A 19,267-nucleotide genomic window follows, 5' to 3' on the forward strand; every position below is an offset into this window, starting at 1 on the left:
AAAAAAAAAAAACATGTCCTAAATGTTTTGCCTACACATGGAGACAGGCACTTTTGCACAGGAGAAGCCCTCACTTAGGTCAAATAAAGGTATCTCTGAAAATGTGGCTGGAGTTTATTTGCATGCGTTTACATCGTATCATTTATTATAAATAATATAGAGATGACGAAGCATACAGGAGAATATATATAAGTTATAAGCAAATGCTATGCCGTTTTATAAGGGACCAGAATTTAGAATTTATAATGGAAGATTCTGAAACCAATTCCCTATGGGTCCAGAAAGAACTCTATTGCATTTTCTCTGAAGCTCACTCTCCCTTAGTGAATCCGTGCGGTCTCTGCGTTCTCAGCAGTCTCTGCTTCCTGGCCTTTGTTCTTTATTAGGTCATTCTTACAAGCTGTTAGGAGAGCATGGTGGTTAACATTGTCAGCTGTACAGAATCTAGGATCACCTGGGAGATGGAGCTGGGCTTGCCTTGGGGGTTATCTTGTTTGAGGGATTGAGGAAGGAAGGCACTGGTGGTGGCACCTTTGTCCGGTTGGGATCTGAGATTATATAGGAACAGAAAGCTTGCTGAGCAGCATGAGGCATTCATGTGTGTCTGTGCTTTCTCAATGGAGGAGACGTGGCCAGCTCCTGTCATTCTGACTTCTCCACCATGATGAACTAACTATATCTTTGAATGATGAGCCAGAATAAACCCATTCTCGTTTAAGATGCTTTTGTCAGGGCAGTTTATCACAGTCACAGGAAGGGAAACTAAGACAAGTCTCTTAAAGGCCAAAGGTCGTTAGTAAGAGCAGAAAGGAGAGCTGATGGGACAGCCAGTCAGGTCAGCTCTGCAGTGCCCACAAAAATGACAACTTTTCTGCATTTTGAATAAATGATTATAATGTTAAACCAATGAAAAACTTCAAGTAAAATTTAAAAACTTAAGGACACTTGCTTCTGTAATTGTTTGTTACCACTGATGTTTTATCCTCTTTCAGGACGCTCGACATGCAGCAGAAGGAGAAATATATACCAAACTTAACCAAAAAATTGATGAATTTGTTCAGCTGGCTGATTATGATTGGACCATGGCTGAGTCAGATGGGAGAGCAAGTGGTTATTTAATGGATCTTATTAATTTTTTGAGAAGCATCTTTCAAGTGTTTATCCATTTGCCTGTAAGTATAAACAATTTAAAAAATTGTAAGTTTACTTTCTAAAGTATATTTTATAATTTAATTTTGGGTGCTTCCTTGTTTAAAACTATCTTTTAATTTTCATATTTCTATTATCAAATAATTATAAATCTTTTGATAAAGAACTAGGTGAAGTTGTTTGAGATTTTAATTCATTGTACTTTTTAAATAAAATAATTATAATTTTCTATTAAAAGCAAAACAACCCCCTGACATTAACAGTGTAGATTTAAGTAGAAATAAACTTTAAAAGAAGCTGTGTAAAGGGCAGTATAATCTTTTCTAGTTTACAAAGCCCAAGGAACTATTAGATTTTCTTTACATTCATTCATTCATTCATTCATTCATTCATTTTGGCTTTTTGAGGCAGGGTTTCTGTGTAACCTGTCTTTCCTGGAACTCTATAGACCAGGCTGGCCTCAAACCAGATCCAGCTGCCTCTGCCTCCCAAGTGTTGGGATTAAAGGCGTGCATCACCACCACCTGGCTTTTGATATTTTTTTAGACAAGAGATTAAAAAGCAAAACAGGGATGTTGTTCAATTCAGCACATACTTAGAGCATCCACACCGTCAGTTTTCCCTGACGAAATGCACGTGCTGTAGTAAGGACATTTGACTGAGAACTGACTGGAATACTGGGCTTTTCACTTGGCTGCAGAGGCCAGTGAATGGGGAACGCTATTATTAAGTATAGCAAAGAGGCCAGTGAATGGGGAACGCTATTATTAAGTATAGCAAAATTAATATTTTAGAAATGGAGTTTTTATGAAAATAGGATGAAATTTATCAGCCGTTTAAGTCCCCTATCCAATTTGTTTTCAATCTATTGCTGTGATAAACGGTACAACCAAAGCCACTGGGATAGCTCACAGTCCCTCATGAAGGGATGCCGGGGCAGGAACTCAAAGGCAGGAACTGAAGCAGAGGCCACGGAGGAGCACTGCATACTGGCTGGCTTCTTGTGATTTGCTTAGCTGCTTTTCTTATTCCCTGCGGAACCACCCGACAGTGCCCCCAGTGGCTGGACCCCGCCACACCAGTCACTCAGTAAGAAAATGCCCTACAGACTTGCATACGGGCCAGTCTGATGGAGGCATTCTCTCCACAAAGGTTCCTTCTTCCTAGATGACTCAAGCTCCTGCCATGTGGACAGAACACTCACCTGCACATCCCAATATGTAAGATACAGCTGGATTTAGGTTCACATGGAACCTAAGGAAATACTCTTAAGCCTGGCGGTGGTGGCGCATACCTTTAATCCCAGCACTTGGGAGGCAGAGGCAGGCAGATTTCTGATTTCGAGGCCAGCCTGGTCTACAGAGTGAGTTCCAGGACAGCCAGGACTATACAGAGAAACCCTGTCTGGAAAAAAAAAAAAAAAAGAACTACTCCTAACCATTTCCTCTGTCTGAAATGAAAAGCAGCAGCAACAAAACAACCCCAATATTCCCTCCAGCAGACCACGCTTTTGATGTGAGGAGCTGCTGCAAGTGGTTGAATAGAATAGCTTAAGGATGGTGTTCAGGAAGAAAGGCAAAGGCTTTTAAATTAGATCCACTGTATAAAATAATGTGTTTCATTATGACACGGTTACACATGTATGTAGATTATGTGTGTACATCATCCTTCTCCCTCCCTTACCTAGCTCAGTGTCAATAGTACTCCTCTCAAGGTAGTGCCTGGCTGTAGCACTCCCAAGATACAGGAGGCAAAATGGATTTCTTCTCCAGTGCCAGCATGCCTTGCTGTGGCTGTCACGTGCCTGACTCTTGGGCTTAAGGCACGTGAGAACTGTGGGCTTGTCCTGCGGTCAGGACTGCTAGTCTTCGCTGGAGTGCCCGGCTTACCATATGCTTTGGCTTTGGGTCCTCCTATCCAGAAAGTCAGGGTTGGAACTGCAGGTTGTCACCCACTTTTCTTTGCCTAGCCTTTGGGTTCCCCATCTTTTTCAGCTCCTCTGCCTCCCCTTTCCTGATTCCTGATGCTCTCCTGTTTCTGTCTTTGGAATAAGTATGTCCCCTGTGTCTCCTGATTTATGTCTGTACTGCATTGCTCGGGTTGTCTTTGACAGCCGGAGTAGAGCTTGCCATAGGTCATGATGCATATTTTTAGGGCTGATTTCTTTTTTAAAGAATTTGTTTTAGGCCAATGTGTGTGTGTGTGTGTGTGTGTGTGTGTGTGTGTGTTCTGCGTATCCTGGAGCTGCATTTACAGGCTGTTGTTAGCTGGCTAGTGTGGGAGCTAAGAACCAAGCATGGTCTCTGTAAGAGCAGCTAGTGATTTTAACCACTAGGCCATCTGTCCAGGCCGTGGAGCCAGTTTCTTCTGCAGTTTCAACTGCAGCCTCTGCAGTGTCCCCAGGTGGAAGGCTCCTGAGTGGGATGTGGCATCCTGCTGCTGTTAGCGTCAAGTCCGTAATATGTTCAATAAAGGGCTGCATAGTTTTCTTTTGTTCTGACTCCCTTCTTTTCTTATACCTGCACATTCATTCCCCGTCTCTCTCCTTTTCCTCTTCTTACCCCTCTTCCTAACTTCCTCCTCCTTTTCTTCTTCCTGTGTCTGCAGCTTCAGCTCTCCCTAAATTGTTCTGCAGTTACTTTCCTTTTCCCAGCTCTCCACTCTCACTTCCGTTGCCCTCATCCTTGCCTCCCCTGTCCCTTCCAGCCAGCTTCTCTGGTAGTGTATAGCTTTCTCCGCCTTAATTGTAGCTTTCTGTCTTCCAGGAAGCAGTTCTTGATTTTTCCTTGTCTTCATTTTCTTTGCTTTTGAATAATCTTTCCATTTTAAAAGTTTTGGTACTTTCTATTTTGCCGGTATATTAGGATGCAAAACAAACATGCTGTCTACCATCTTGATTTTATGTGTATGAGTGTTTTGCCTACATGTATGTAAGTGCATCTCATGTGTGCACTGTAGGCAGAGACCAGCAAAGAGTGCAGGAGTCCCGGGCATTGGCTTACAGGTAGTGAGTCCCCGTGTGGCTTACAGGTAGTGTGAGTCTCCATGTGGGTATGGGTGCTGGGAAGCCGACTCAGGGCTTTCTTTGCCTTTTTTGGTTCAGTTTTTGTGACTTACACTTATTTTCTTGATTGAAAACTGTAGAGAGAACTTTAAAATCAAGAGTAGAATCATAGCTGGGCAGTGGTAGCATGCGCCTTTAATCCCAGCACTTGGGAGGCAGAGAGAGGCAGGTGGATTTCTGAGTTTGAGGCCAGCCTGGTCTATAGAGTGAGTTCCCAGGACAGCCAGAGGTACACAGAGAAACCCTGTCTCAAAAAACAAAACAACAACAATAACAAAATGTGGACTGCTAATGAATAATATTTATGTTATTTATTGAATATAATTCATATAAGAGTAATATAATGAGCTGGGCATGGTGGCACACACCTTTAATCCCAGCACCTGTGAGGCAGAAGAAGGCAGAGCTCTATGAGTTCAAAGGCTTAGCCTGATCTACAAAGCCAGTCTAGAACAGCCAGGGCTCTGTTACACAGAGAAGCCTTGTCTCAAAAAACAAAACAAAACAACAGTAATATACTATGAACTACGATGAAAGCAGCGTGCATTCTGTGATTTATAGGATTGTCTTGCTGTTGACGACCTTTCTGCTAAAGTTTAGACAGCTTTTGTCTTGACTCTGTGACTTTTATATGTTTTCCATTATATCTATATATACTTTGAAAGGTTATGGAAAATAGTTAAGAAAGTAAATATGATGGTGACATTATATCAATCAAAACAAAATCTATTTCAGGTTACATCTAGGAAGCATTTAGTGGTTGTCTAGGGTCAAGCCCAATCTGAATAATGAATTTCCTAGCTAGCACAGCTGTCAACTCAATAAGTATAGGCTCTGTTAGGTTGCTTAGCTTAGGAGGCCTGTGTCTTTACTTGTGAGTTTAATGGAAATGTCCAATCTCCTCTCTACTAGAAGCTCAACTTCCACTAATAAACGAGGTCTGAGTTTCACTGTGTATTAGTCAGTGTTCTCTAGAGTCACAGAACTTATGGATAGTCTCTATATGGTAAAGGAATTTGTTGATGACTTACAGTCTGTAGTCCAACTCCCAACAACGGTCAGCAGCAGCTGTGAATGGAAGCCCAAGGGTCTAGCAGTTGCTCAGTCCCACAAGGCAAGCAGGTGAAGCAGAGAGAGCCTTCCTTCTCCCAGTGTCCTTATATAGGTCTCCAGCAAAAGTGTATGCCACCACACCTTTAATCCCAGATGACCTTGAACTCGGAGCTCTTCCTGTCTTAATCTTCTGGGATTCATAGCCACTTTGCCTCAAGATCTCCATGCCAAGACCCAGGTCAGAAACTTGTATCTCTCAGTCTCTCAGCCTCCAGATTAGGATCAGAGGTAAGCCTTCCAATTCTGGATTGTAGTTCATTCCAGATATAGTCAAGTTGACAACCAGAAATAACCACTATACACTGTATTAGCATGAATTTGAAACATGTTTCTGAGTCGATCAGTAGCTTACTTTTTTGTTTTGTTTTGTTTTTCGAGACAGGGTTTCTCTGTGTAGCCCTGGCTGTCCTGGAACTCACTCTGTAACCCAAGCTGGCCTCGAATTCAGAAATCTGCTTGCCTCTGCCTCCCAAGTGCTGGGATTAAAGGTGTGCGCCACCACCGCCCGGCCTCTTTTGAAACTTTTTAATGATACCTAAATTATGTATTTATTTTTGAAATGTAAATGATGATATTTACCCGAACACTTAGGGAGATTATAAATTAGAAAATTTATCTGATTACTATGCCACATAGACTCTATCTCCAAAAGAAAAAAAGGTAAGAAAATAAAGTAGTTTATGTAAAAAATAAGCAATGTTTTCATTCAGTCCTCTTATTTAAGAAATTGATATTTTGTTAATTTTTGAAATTTTAAAAGAAGTCATCAGAGGTTTATGTGCAGTTAAATTGTGACCATTAATTGGGTTTTTACCCATTTGGCCTACTACTCACTTCTTAGGGAACAAAATGTATGTAATTGGCTGTCAGATGTGAGCCCTCATTCCTTAAGGAACTTAGCTTGGCTACAGGAGGTATGCTAGAACACAGTGACCTATCCTTTCAGAGCAGCCTCAGAATTATGCATCCTCTGTGATGTTCTGTTCTTTGTGAAGAAATAGACAGTTTTCTTCTTTCTAAATTAGAATCATCTGAAGAAAGACTACTTACTATTTGTTCAGGTTCAGTGCATGCTGTAGACCTAAAATTTCTGTAGCTTAAAATCTGCATTTTTATGTACTGCTTAAATTTTAATATTATTATCGTTGCTTAAAGTTTGAGAACCAGTGCTGTAGAGCAAAGAACCCTATCTAACGTTGGCTTTTGCTAAATTTGCCAATTCAACACACTACTAAAGCTCATTATTTTAATGCTGACAAGTCGACTTCACTATATGCACCAAAGTTTGTAGAAAAACTTACGTGATTAATGTGTATGTAAAACTCACCTACAGATCTTCAGAATGAAATGCTTATCACATGCATGTGGTAACTAGTGCCTTTTCATTAGCAACACACAGACTCTACTTGTTTTATTGTGTATTTAGTTTTGCTGCCTCGGATATCAATTCTCTTGTAATTAGAATACATTTCCTTTTTTCATTTGATTGCCTTGCTTACTTCCTTCTCAGACTAAGGCAAACATCAATGATTATGCAGCCATGTCGGTAAGTAGATACAAGCTAAAGTTAGTATGTAAATTAGAAAATGATGAGCTTCCTGCAGGCTTATTTTTCCCAGAGAAAAATAAGTATTTAACTTATAATTATTTTGACATTGCCCTTGACATATTTGTAGTCTGTGGAAACATAAAGTCTGAAGGGAACGTTAACTGTTTTGGTGAGACAGGACTTTCTGGAATTGATTATGAAAGTCAATTGGAAATACATCCTTGGGCAGGGCAGTGCTTTGGGACTCGCTCTGAGGTCTTTCCCCTGAAAACTGATGCTAATGAGAGCATGGCTGACATGGTTCCTTTGTGAGGATTGTATGAAATGGTGTTTAGAAGAATGCCTGGCATCTGAGTCCTAGTAGTCGTTGCACCGTCTACTCTGAAGACTCCATGCTCTTCCTGAATGCTCTTTTTCTACAACAGCATACACGGTGAGAATTAGCCAGAGGAGTTTACGAGCTTATACAATGCATGAGTGCATGTGATAAGTGAATCCATGCGATTCATAAGTGCATGCTAGTCATGAGTCCCTTGTTGTGTGACAAGACTTTTCGTGGGAAGGTACAACACACAACAACATCTACAGGTGTGGAGGCCACAACCGACCAGAGTATGGGTTGTCATGGGTCTGAGGTCATTTAGAGATTCACTGGTCTGACCATGAATAAATTATAACATAGAAGATGCTCTTATTCATAGCCTGGTGTCAGGTCTCCACGCCTGACTGGGATTCCCCGAGGCCGTGGCTAGCCACCTCAGTCAAGGGTTTATAACAGCAAAGAGCAAGTTACAGTCTATTCTCTTGAAAGCTGAAAGTTCTCTCAAGCAAAGCAAGCTTTGTTTACAGAAGCAGAAACAGCAGTCAGAAAGTAACTCCTGACAGACAGCCCTTAGCGCTTGGAAGTCTAATTTTGCTTTATAGTTCTCCTACGTGAAGAGATTTTAAACTTGTAAACATAAAGTTAGCCATCACATCCCCTCCTTGAGTTATACTCCAAGTCAAATTCTTAACTCTGTGGTGGATACCTGTTCATATTGGGATCTAATCACCATCAGCTTAATAGCTCCTCATCGTGAGCTCATGTATCTGGTTACAGCATCTCTAATGCAGGGGGCAGCAGTAAGCCACAGGAGCAGGGTCTCTGCAGGCCCTGTGACAGCTGACAGAGTTACTAGTTAGGAAGAGCCCTTTGGAGGCGGGGTGGGGTTGTTGTTGTTGTTTTGCTTTTCCACTTAGGGCCTTCACATGTTCTGTGTAGTTTTTCCAGAGATAACAGACAAGTTATCTCTAATGATTTCTGAATGGTTTACATGGAAACAACAACTTTCCCCTAAAGTCATACACTAACCTCCTTGCTCTGTATAAAGCATATCGAGATCCCTGTCATGGTGTAAGGCTGCCTCAGGTATGTGTGATGGCGGACCTGTTCCTTTAATTTTGCAACAGAAGTTTCTAATACAAATAAATACTGGGTTCTTTGAAATGCTAAGCTTTATAGTTGACATGGGCCATTGCTGTGCCGTCTACCTCAGGAGTGGCTCCAGCTGTTCCTAACCCTAAGCTTGTCCCGTGATGTACTTGGTCTGAGAGTGATGTATCCCGGTGCAGACACAGGCTACATTGACAGCAGTGGGGTGGTCAGGACAATGGGGTCTGGTCTTTTCCAGCAGGGTCTATAGTGTCCTTTGGACCTAATATTCTAGCTTTTTGCTGAGGACAAGGAGTGACATGCTCTCTTCTGTAACTACTTCTCAAGCTTCATGAAGACTGGGATGCTAGTCAGAGGCAGGGTTCAGGAAGTGTCAGGGTTTACTCATCAGAAGCATCTGGTTTGCCGACTGACACAACTGCAGAGATGGAGCAGTCACATTGGCTAGATGGTTTCCATCAGCTTTCAGCAAGTCTGGGGCTTGTAGCTGTTTGGAACAGTTTGTAGTTCACAGCTGATAGCTGGATGGAGTCTGTCAGCTGAGTGGAAATCTGCTGAGACAGATACAGACTAGGGACAGAACTTAAGTTCTTTTTTTTTTTTTTTTTTTTTTGGTTTTTCGAGACAGGGTTTCTCTGAATAGCCCTGGCTGTCCTGGAGCTCACTCTGTAGACCAGGCTGGCCTCGAACTCAGAAATCCACCTGCCTCTGCCTCCCAAGTGCTGGGATTAAAGGCGTGCGCCACCACGCCCGGCTAAGTTCTAGGATCTTAAAGGCTCTCTTCACATTCAGAATGTGCACCTCAGGAATAAGCGGTGGGTGGGGAAGCTTAGGCTTTTGCCTGACAGTAGTACTTTTTTTTTTTTGTTTTTGTTTTTTTCCGAGACAGGGTTTCTCTGAGTAGCCCTGGCCTTGAACTCAGAAATCAGCCTGCCTCTGCCTCCCAAGTGCTGGGATTAAAGGTGTGCGCCATGACCGCCTGGCAACAGCGGTACTTATGACCTATTTGCAGTCCATTTGACCTGTGACAGGTAGATCCCAATCGTAACATCCTGACGCTTACATGAATTTAAAGTTTACAAAAAGAGATAAAAGTTTTGAACTATATCAGCATTACCACTATTTGTAATCTATACAGAAATCCATATTGTATAAAAAAGCAATAGACCTACACTTTTGAGTCAGAGTAAAAGTTTAGGGACCCAAAAAATGATTTTTGGGTTAAAAGCATTAACATACTTTCCTCTGTCCAGAGGGGTGGGTATATCCAGATTGGACAGAGATGTTTTTGCCATGGCGAGAAGCACCTTTTAGTCTATACTTAGAAAACAACCAAAGGAAATGTAAAAATTTGAGCTTGTGGTCAGTGCTTTACCGGAGCCAGATTAATAGCTCATTAGAGCTCCATGATGAATATGTTAAGACTCTGAACCTTTGAAGTGTCAACATTGTCTTTAGGTTTTATTATTTCTTAATTATTTTCTCAGACCCTTACAACTTGCCTAAGCCTTTGGTTTTCTTCCAGTCGTTTACCTCCAGTTGATTACTGAGAGCACTCATTCCAAAGCAAGTCCTTTAAATAGGAGAATAGTGAAAAGTTACATTGAGACCTGTTCTGTGAGGTTGCCTCTCTTACTAGGAGACCTATTAGCTCTAGAAAAAACCAAGATCTGATCTTTACATACAAAGTGCTTTCACCACGAGGCTGCTGCTAAGTCAGCTACAGTTAGCCATTCACACACCACTGGAGGTGTGAGGAGGATACATTTGAGCAGGAAGTATAAACCAGATGACCGCTGTAAAACAACAGAGACCAGCTACCTGGACCAATAAGTAATCCTCAGTCACATAGGAGAGTATTAACTCTTCGACTGCCACACGGGGCAGCATCAGCCTTCAGCTGCCAGACCCAAAAATTCCAAGAGACGTTCCTGTGGGTGAGGACATGGCCTATTTTGGTAAGGCAAAGAGGGACCTTCAGTCTTTCAGCGTCTTGTTTGTCCAGTCTTGGCGCGGTCCTGGAGGCAGGTGAGGCATGGGGAAGTTTCACTCAGTGGTTAGCATTACCAAACTCCAGGTGGAGGATTTTTTTTTTTTATCTTTCTCACTCTGTTTGCACCTTCAACACTTTCACTTTTCAGTGACTTTCTGCTCTTCCTCAGAATATATTTTCAATGATATTCTGATAGGATAGACAGCATGCTCTATCTTAGACACACTTAGTACATTTGTTTTAGACAATCTCATAGAGACACTAACTATTTATAACATATTATAGGAATGCCTATGATGGTATGTCAAATGCTGGACCATGCGAGTGCTTCTATGCAGCATCCCTGGAAAGACACATAACAATTCTAAGTACACTACATTCATGTAGCTATTTCAGTGTCTTTGGGAATGGTGAGCTGTTCATCTGTCTGTGGCCACAGTCTACTTGAACTTCAGGCCTGAGAGAGTTATTTTGTTGTTTGTTTCTTTTGTTGTTTTCCAATGTTTGCTGAGGGTCGTGGATGGTACGTGGCTCCTCTAATTTCCCATGCCTGTCTTGATGATGCTGGATCACTTTTGCTAAAGCAGTGCGTTCTGGAGAGGTTTTTTTTCATATTTGTTTAGATTGAAAAGAATACTTTTATATTTAGCATTTTTTTTTCATGTACTCCAGCAATGCCCCTATATTCTATCTCTTGGTACGTTTTTCATAATTTCCTGTTTCTCCAAGATGCATAGCATATACTGGCAAAGGTTTGCTAGTTGAAAATTCACATTGAGACCATGAGCTAAGTATACATTGGTTGCTGATGTCTCAAAAAAACTAAATGCTTACATTGTAAGTGTATATAATGGCGTTCTCAATTACTTCCCCGATGTTAAACATTGTAGAAAATACAATTCTATGTTGCTCCTGGTCAGTACTTTATTAGAAGAAGTGGTAGCAATAATGGGAAGATGTATAAATCAAATAGCCACGAGAGTTTTTAGGAAGCCAGTGGGTTACGATAGGTCTCAAGACCTGGCTATAAGTAACCAGTAAGAGGAATGTGAGTGGCCATACTTAGAGCAGACTCTCGGTCTTCAGACAAGTGTCTGCATATGCACAAGAGGTTCTGTAGCACTCTGTAATAAAGTCCTTTGAGTTTAGTTTTTTGAGATAGGATGTTGCTATATAGCACAGACTGGCCTTGAACTTGCAGTGTCCTCTTGCCCTTTTGTCTCCTGTAGGACTCTGGGGTTTATTCATTCTAAGATAAGGATAAAAGCTTTTTGGCTGGGAGTGGGGCATGCCTACACAGTCTCAGCACTGGGGAGATAGAGGAAGAACAACCAGGAGATCGGGGTTCCTGGCTGGGCTATAGTCTCATAACACTAACAAATGACAGGTTTAGACATGGGATAACTCTGTTTTACTGTCTTGCCTTTTGTGCAGGAATCATCAGGCGGTATAGGGAAATTGTTACATAGTTTTAACTCTAATGCCTTTTATGGAAATCAGTGTCATGGACAGTAGCATTGAGGTGAAAGGCCTCTGTTGACTGCTTGGAAACAAAAAAGAAGCAGTTGGCAGATAGCTGGGTGTCTGTAAGGACTTCCGTGCCCACTCCCTTGCCTCTGCAGCCCTCATTTACACTCTTGAGATTATGTTATTTTAGACATGCAGATTCGCTCAGGTGCAAGGGACTGCAGTGTCTGCCCAGCCCTGCCCAACCTAGAGCTTAGACTAGTACTGTCACTGTCTGGAAACCTACTGTTACCTGGAGTAAGCATCTGCCAGGACTCTGAGAATTTGAAGTTTGGGGATACTATTATGCACTATAAAGTGGGTGTTTTGTTTTATTTTGTTTATTCTAAAGTCAGGGTTTCTCTGTGTAACCCTGTCTGTACTGGAACTTGCTCTGTAGAATAGACTTGAACTCAAGAGATCTGCTTGCCTCTGCCTCCCAAGTGCTAGGATTAAAGGCACCACTGCCTGATCTTACACGCCCATGTGTACACACACACACACACACACACACACACACACACACACACAAACACACACACAGCAGAATGTAAACGAAAACCATAGACCTTCCTGGAGTCATTTTGTGTTACCTGCAACAAAGCCACATGGTTCATGGAGAGGTTGGGGCTCTGACTACATAATTCCACGGCTATGATTTTCTTCTCTCCATACCATTCCACAGGGTCTGTTATTCAGACGTGTTCCTCAGCAAATGAAACCTTACTGCACTGGGCTCTCAGTAAATCCTTAAACAGCTAACCTAGGTGAGCATGGTGGTTTATGCCTGAATCCCCAGCAGAGGTGGAGGGAACAGGATCAGAAGTTCATGTCCTCCTCAGCTGTGGGTTGAGGGAAAGGCTAACTTGGGCTATTTGAAACCCTGTTTTTAAAAACCAAAAAGAAAGAAATTGATGGGGGGCAGAGGGGGCAAGTCATAGGACCTTAGAGAAAAGGAAGAGAAGTTAAGGGAGAAATGAAAGCAAGGTTGAAACCTAAGTAGACATCTTTGAATGACTGCCCTGTGCCTTTTTTGTTATATTTTGTGAGAGACAGGGTTTTATGTAGTCCTGGCTTTTCCAGAACTTGTTAGCTAGCTAAGGATGGTCTTGAACTCCAGATTTTCCCACCTCTGCCTCCTAAGTAGTGGTGGTATAGTCATGGGCTTAGCTTGTATTATATTTTCAATAATGGCTGTTGAAAGAGACTCCTGCATAGCTAGAGTTCCCTTCCAGGCCCTGGATTGGGCACAGACCACACCCAGACACCTTTCTCACAGAGAGATTCTTTATCAGGCAGACAAGAGCTAAAGCAGCTGCAGCAGCCCGGGAAGAGCTCAGAGCAGAAAACTTAGAGCCCAGCTTTGATTAAAGATGACTTCATTGTTTACTCAAGAAATTCACCTTTCTAAAAGACATGAAGAAATAGTATCAAAGATTAATGTTACTTCAGAAAATGAAAAATAAATTTGGAGATCAAAACACAGAAAGGGTATCTCTCCTCCAAGCCACTGAGACTGCTTCTAGAAGAAATCTCCGGCTCTTGCAGGACATAGACGCTGCAGAGAAGGCTTTTCAGACTAAGCTTACCCCACACCCACAGCCTGCGATGCTTTCTCCTGAGCCTTGTTACTGGGTATCAGTAGAAGAACATGTCCCCAAATGGGAACCGTGTCTTTTAGGAAGAGCACTGTATCTGATTGGTGCACCATTCGTTCAAAAGGAGGCAAAGTCATAACTTATTCATATGCTCTTAAAAAAACCTATTTGATAAAACTATGTAAGTCATGACAGGAACTTAGGGAAGAAGTTTTATTTTGTTATTGTTTTCTGTTGTTTCATTGCTTCCTCGGCAGCAACATCAGTATGAGAGTCCTCAGGAAAGTCTCAGGTTAGACCCGTGCACAGTCATAGATTTGCCAAGAAAAGTGTTAAAAATTAGTGGCAAGACATAACGTTTGTTAAAGATGGCATTAAATCGGTGTTGTGTGTGCTTAAAACCCACACCCTCGTTCTCAAGTAAACAGATGGCTGCAGGTATCTTAGAGCCGTGGTTTTCCCTCATTCACTATGGGAACAGGAGCAAGAGCAAGGCACTGTTGCTTACGTGAAAGTCTGCCATGTTTATGTGCTCTTGTTCAATACTAGTTATCAGAAAATAGATTCATGGGGTTATGTGCCTCAGACAGACTTCTCCAAGTCCTTACTAAAAAGCATTCAATATGTAGCTAGTTTTGGGAAGGTTCGGGATAGTTTTGAGAAAAAATCTATGAGAGCTGGGAATGGCTACTGAATTCTGACAGGCTTATTTGAAGATTACCAACCTTGTGAAAACAAATATCCCTCCCTAAATGTTATCTTTCAACTTGCCCTCTCCCTCCTTTCTATTATTATCTCTAAAACTTAAAAATAAAACAAACTCAGAAAGCTGTGGGTCACAACCCTCAGCAGTAAAAAACAAAAAAAAAAAACAAAACCAAAAACCAAAAACCAAGAAAAACAGCAGCAAATGATTCTAACTTTTAAGAAGAGAACACGGGAGGCCTGTGTTCCAGTGGGCTAGGATGCTGTGGTGTATTTTGATTGGTCATGTTAATTAGAGCAGCCAAGAGGGGTTTGATTGTTCTACTTAAGTACTTTGATAGCTGGACCTTGGAAGTCAGCCTTGGGGAGGAAGTGGACAAATAAGGGAATAGACCCAGATAACTAGCCTTTGTTTGTTTGTTTTTAGTTTTAGATTTATGTATTATGTATGCAGTGGCCTGCCTGTATGTATGCCTGCAGGCCAGAAGAGGGCACCAGATCTCATTACAGATAGTTGTGAGCCACCATGTGGTTGCTGGGAATTGAACTCAAGACCTCTGGAAAAGCAGCCAGTGCTCTTAACCTCTGAACCATCTCTCTAGCCCACAAGGTGGCTAGCTTTAGGAATGTAATTTAATGGTTTTTAGCAAGGCAGAGGACTAGGGTGAAAAGGCAAGGCTTGGCAGATCCATGCTGGCAAGAATCCTTTCAACTGTGCCTATATACATGGCTTACTATGTTGGCATGGGTTGACATATGCCTAATTCACTGATGATCATATGGGAGTTATCTCAATAATATAACCTAGTAGGGGCTCTGGCAATTTCTTTGGGCATTTTAAACTGTAGTATCACTGTAAAATACTGAACTCACATTTTTGTATGTTCCTGGAACACTGAGCTGTATGCCTGCACAAAGAAATGCAGATGTGACCCAGTTCTTGGAGAGTTTCTGCATTGATAATGGTTTCTGATGTGTTTTAATTTTTCAGCCCGAATTTGATGGATTGGCCATACCACAGGTCAACTGCAGGGAGAATTAAGTTAAATCTTTATGTCTTTTGTTTTTTAATACTTGCCAGAGAGAAGAGTTTTAGGACCATATTAATTAATCAAATAAATGTCCTATTTAAGGCTTGAGAATCTCACTCAGCACTTGGAAGGTAGAAGATCAGAAATTCAGACCCTCCTTGGAGATGTAGTGGTTTGGAGGCTAGCCAGGTGACTTGGTCTAAAATAAATAAACAAACAAAAAGTAAATCCAAACCAAACCAAAACAACAAAAAACTTTCCCCCATTTAAATTTCTGTTTTGTAGCCCAGAAATCCTTAGCTTGGAAACAGTAGGAATTTCTTCTAAACCTTAACCTTTCAAGACTTCCTTAATGTGTCCTTTCTCTGTCTGGGACTGCCACTGACAGCAGCAAGGACACCTGCCAGAAAGCTGATGCATGGGTGTGACATGCCATTAAAATCCATTCAAAAGACTGCTAAAAAATTACCAAAGTGAGAAGAGCAGAGACTAGGATGTGGCGGTTAGAAATGTGTGTACTACAAGTGATCAGCTGGGGAAGCTTCGTTTCAGTTTTAAGAGAATCGTTGGTTTTATTCATATGTCTCCTCATTTCCGAGGCAGCCTGGAGTCCATGTGAGTGGTGAGCATTTGCGTAGAGGGAAGGGTTTTAAAAGCCTGAGAGAGAGGAGAGAGTGAGTATTGGTAGTTGATTGTGGGGATTTGGTGAGAGATGTCAGCAGTCCCTTCGGGGATAAAAACAGATGAAGATACAAAGTTGAGAGAGACGGAGGTGTGCAAGTGCTGAGCGCGCAACATGTGTAGAGGGGGTGTTTGCATGAACTCTGGGTGTCTTGGCACAATCTCAAAAATCTGTCTTTAAGGTGGTATTAAAGTAATTATTGAAACTCACTAAAGAAAGCCACCTCGATGGTTAACCCTTTATCACCCCCAATGGGGGCATTCTGTATTATTGGGAATTTGAGACATTTAGTGTGCTCACTTAGGAAATGCACTAAAACCCATCTTGATGCTTAAAAGGACCTTGTGCATTGTGATGTCATCTTGAGGGGATTTTAATACTCTGTACTGTTTCAGGGCCTTTTTCTTTAATAATAACATTTTTACAGTTAAACAAGATGTACTTTCACATAGCAAAATTGCCAGTAGTTCTTTTTTTTTGAAATAAGGTTTCTTTGTGTATCCTTGGCTATCATGGAACTTTGTAGACTAGGCTGGCCTCAAACTCAGAAATCTGCCTGCCTCAGTCTCCTAAGTACTAGGATTTAAGGCATGCACCACCACTGCCCAGCCAGGTCAATAGTTCTTTTGGTTTTTTTTTGGTTTTGGTTTTGGTTTTTTGAGACAGGGTTTCTCTGTGTAGCCCTGGCTGTCCTGGAACATACTCTGTACACCAGGCTGGCCTCGAACTCAGAAATCTGCCTGCCTCTGCCTCCCAAGCACTGGGATTAAAGGCATGCGCCACCACTGCCCAGCAGCAGTACTTAATTGTACAAATAGAAGGAAGAGTTACAGAGTTCTTGAAGTAAATGTTTCCTTTTGAATTATCTCTTTATATTTTAATTTAAAGAATTTATTTCTAATTTTAATATTTAGTACACATTCTTTCAGTGTATACATTTTTAAAAGATTATGTATTGTAGCTCTTTTGGACATTGTCTAGTTCGTCAAAACATTTTTCCTTTCTTTCTGCATCTGGAAAAGCTTACTTCCCAGGCTCATAATCAAGTTTCTGTAGCGAACTAAGAGGTAGCGTGTTTGGATAGAATAGGAACTTGCTGTTGAACTGAAGTGGCTTTGAAGATTAGGGCCAGAGCGAAGAGGTTCACTTAGCAAACCCACGACTCCTTGTAGGGCCAGAGCGAAGAGGTTCACTTAGCAAACCCACGACTCCTTGTTTTCTTTTTACTCCCAGCCTTTGAAAACAAAACCTGATACTAATTTAAAGAATAACACAGTATACAGTATATTTGCCCCTTTGTATTTTTACATAAGGTTAAAAAGTAGTTAGTTCTTCAAGATTAGTGTGTGTGTGTGTGTGTGTGTGTGTGTGTAGATTTTAAAAAAGGAAAATGGTTCCTTTTGGGGTTGTTAATGAAGAGTAGATCATTATAGGAAGAATGGTTGTGGTTTCAAGAATTTTATATCATCTGTATTTGTGAGAGTGAAAGCAGTTTTGAAAAACACTTTCAAATGGTCACTATTTAAATAAAAACTTTCTTGGTAGATGTGTGAAATAAGAGACTGGTGAGACAAATACAGACTTCAAATGAGGATTTGAAATGCCAAATTAGTTTTTAAGATTTCAGTGTTTCACCCACTATGATATTAGATCTATGAAAACATTACTTCGAAACCAAAACAGTTTGAGTCATAATCTAATAAAATGTGTTGTGTTTGTATGGGTTTGTTATTTTATATTTCAAAAGAAACAGTATCTTTAGCCCAATCTACAATAGTAAATTATTTTGGAAATTTGGCTTGACATACAAACAGATGTGTTCCCTTGATTTCTTTCGACTGAGGCTGGTGGTTAGTGGTTTATTGTTCTGTGATTGGCACTGAAAGCCTTCTTTCACAGCTTGCAGTAAGGAACTGTTGGGTAGAGAGTGGCTGTGTTCCACAAACGAGATTCAGAAAGTGTCAATCAAGCTCTTGCACAGGTTATTCAGAGAATGAGTTCTCTTACTGATTTCACTAGACAGTCGCCTCATGCTGTCCTTGATTGGCACAGCCTGGCAGGGAGGATGGATGAATCTGTCACCGGCTAGTTAATTGTGTTGCTGATCTCAGTCTGACATCAGGTCTTTGACTCCTAAATGGCTCAATACAAAACAAATTAGCAGATTGTAGTCATATTTCTCATTCTATATGCTCTGACTTTGTTGAGCGCAGTCCATAAATCATATTGACTGACACACAAGCGGACCATGAAAGCTGCTTTTGAGACGTGCGTCCAGAAAGCAGCACTGAGAAGGTGCGTGCAAGGATGCTTATGGCTGACCCTGTGGGAATTTCCTAGGAGCCAAATGTCTCTTTGCCACAATTGTTCTCAGAAGAAAAGCTTTGGGGTAATGGAGAAAGGATCTATATGTCAGCAGATTCTCTTTTACAAGCCCCTTTGAAATATAAGAAGTTTGTCTAAGGGTTTTCTCTCTTGGCAAGTTGTTTTTCAGGAAAAAAAAAAAGCTAAAGCGTGGTGAAAAAACAGTTACCTTTAAAAAAGTTTGGCGGGTTTTTTTTACTTACTTATTGAGCTTTGTGTTGTTAAAGAGAAAGGAAATGTTGGTAATGTTGCATGTAGTTTTTCTGATGAGGGCATGAAATATGTTTGGTTGCTTAAAGTGTATTAAGTGTGCACTGTGTTGTCGATTACTTTGGCTGTGTTATGTTCATGTCTATTAAAAGCTAGTTTTTAAAGACAACTATGAAAGTGTTTAATTTTTTTGTCTTAGGATGATGAATTATTATGAGAGTCAATGTTCCTAGTTATAATAGTGTCCTAAGAGGTGTGTTTGGTTTATTAAAATAGGCCAAGACTCTTTGGCATCAGATAACAGTTGCAAATATGTTTTTGAGTGTGTAAATATTGAAGACATTAAAATTCTTCAATATAAAATAAGTAGATAAAATTTACGAATTGTCTTATGCATTCTGAAATAGTGGACATCTAGACAATAGTATATAATCTTATAAACATGTTTCATAACATTTCAACAATGTGAGCCTTTGATAGTATTAATTTAAGTTTGATATATAAGAAGGGATAATTCATTTTATTTAAAATGTTTATAAAATTTTTTATTCTGTCAGTCTTTAAAATGCTTATCTCTGATAACAATAAGGCTGTATTCAACATGCCTAATCAAAAAAAACTTAATGTTAAGATTTTGCTGTTATAAATATTATTTAACTCAAAACAAGTTTACGTATGTTTTATTGCTTGCTTCCACCAGATTTGTGAAGCAGCTTAAACTCTTGTCATCACTTGGCTGCAGTACTATTGTACTGTGTATTGTATTTGTGTCTCTGAACCTATGTTAAAATAATACCACTTATGGCTTATGGTATACTTATGTACAAAATAAGCTAAATAATTTTTTGACAATTTATTGATCTGCTTTTCC

At 40.7% G+C, this 19,267-nt stretch overlaps 1 protein-coding gene across 2 annotated transcripts in view; it reads left to right on the top strand.

The window, feature by feature from the left end:
• Positions 1-19,267, top strand: part of Exoc6 (exocyst complex component 6) — a 156,258-nt gene that overhangs the window by 84,841 nt on the left and 52,150 nt on the right. For both annotated transcript variants that reach the window (XM_031390196.1, XM_031390195.1), the window contains exon 18: positions 993-1,172. In XM_031390196.1, coding sequence (XP_031246056.1) covers positions 993-1,172 — 180 coding nt within the window. The remainder of the gene's footprint in view (positions 1-992; positions 1,173-19,267) is intronic.

Source organism: Mastomys coucha, unplaced genomic scaffold (genome assembly GCF_008632895.1).
Source record: "Mastomys coucha isolate ucsf_1 unplaced genomic scaffold, UCSF_Mcou_1 pScaffold21, whole genome shotgun sequence".
NCBI lineage: Eukaryota > Metazoa > Chordata > Mammalia > Rodentia > Muridae > Mastomys > Mastomys coucha.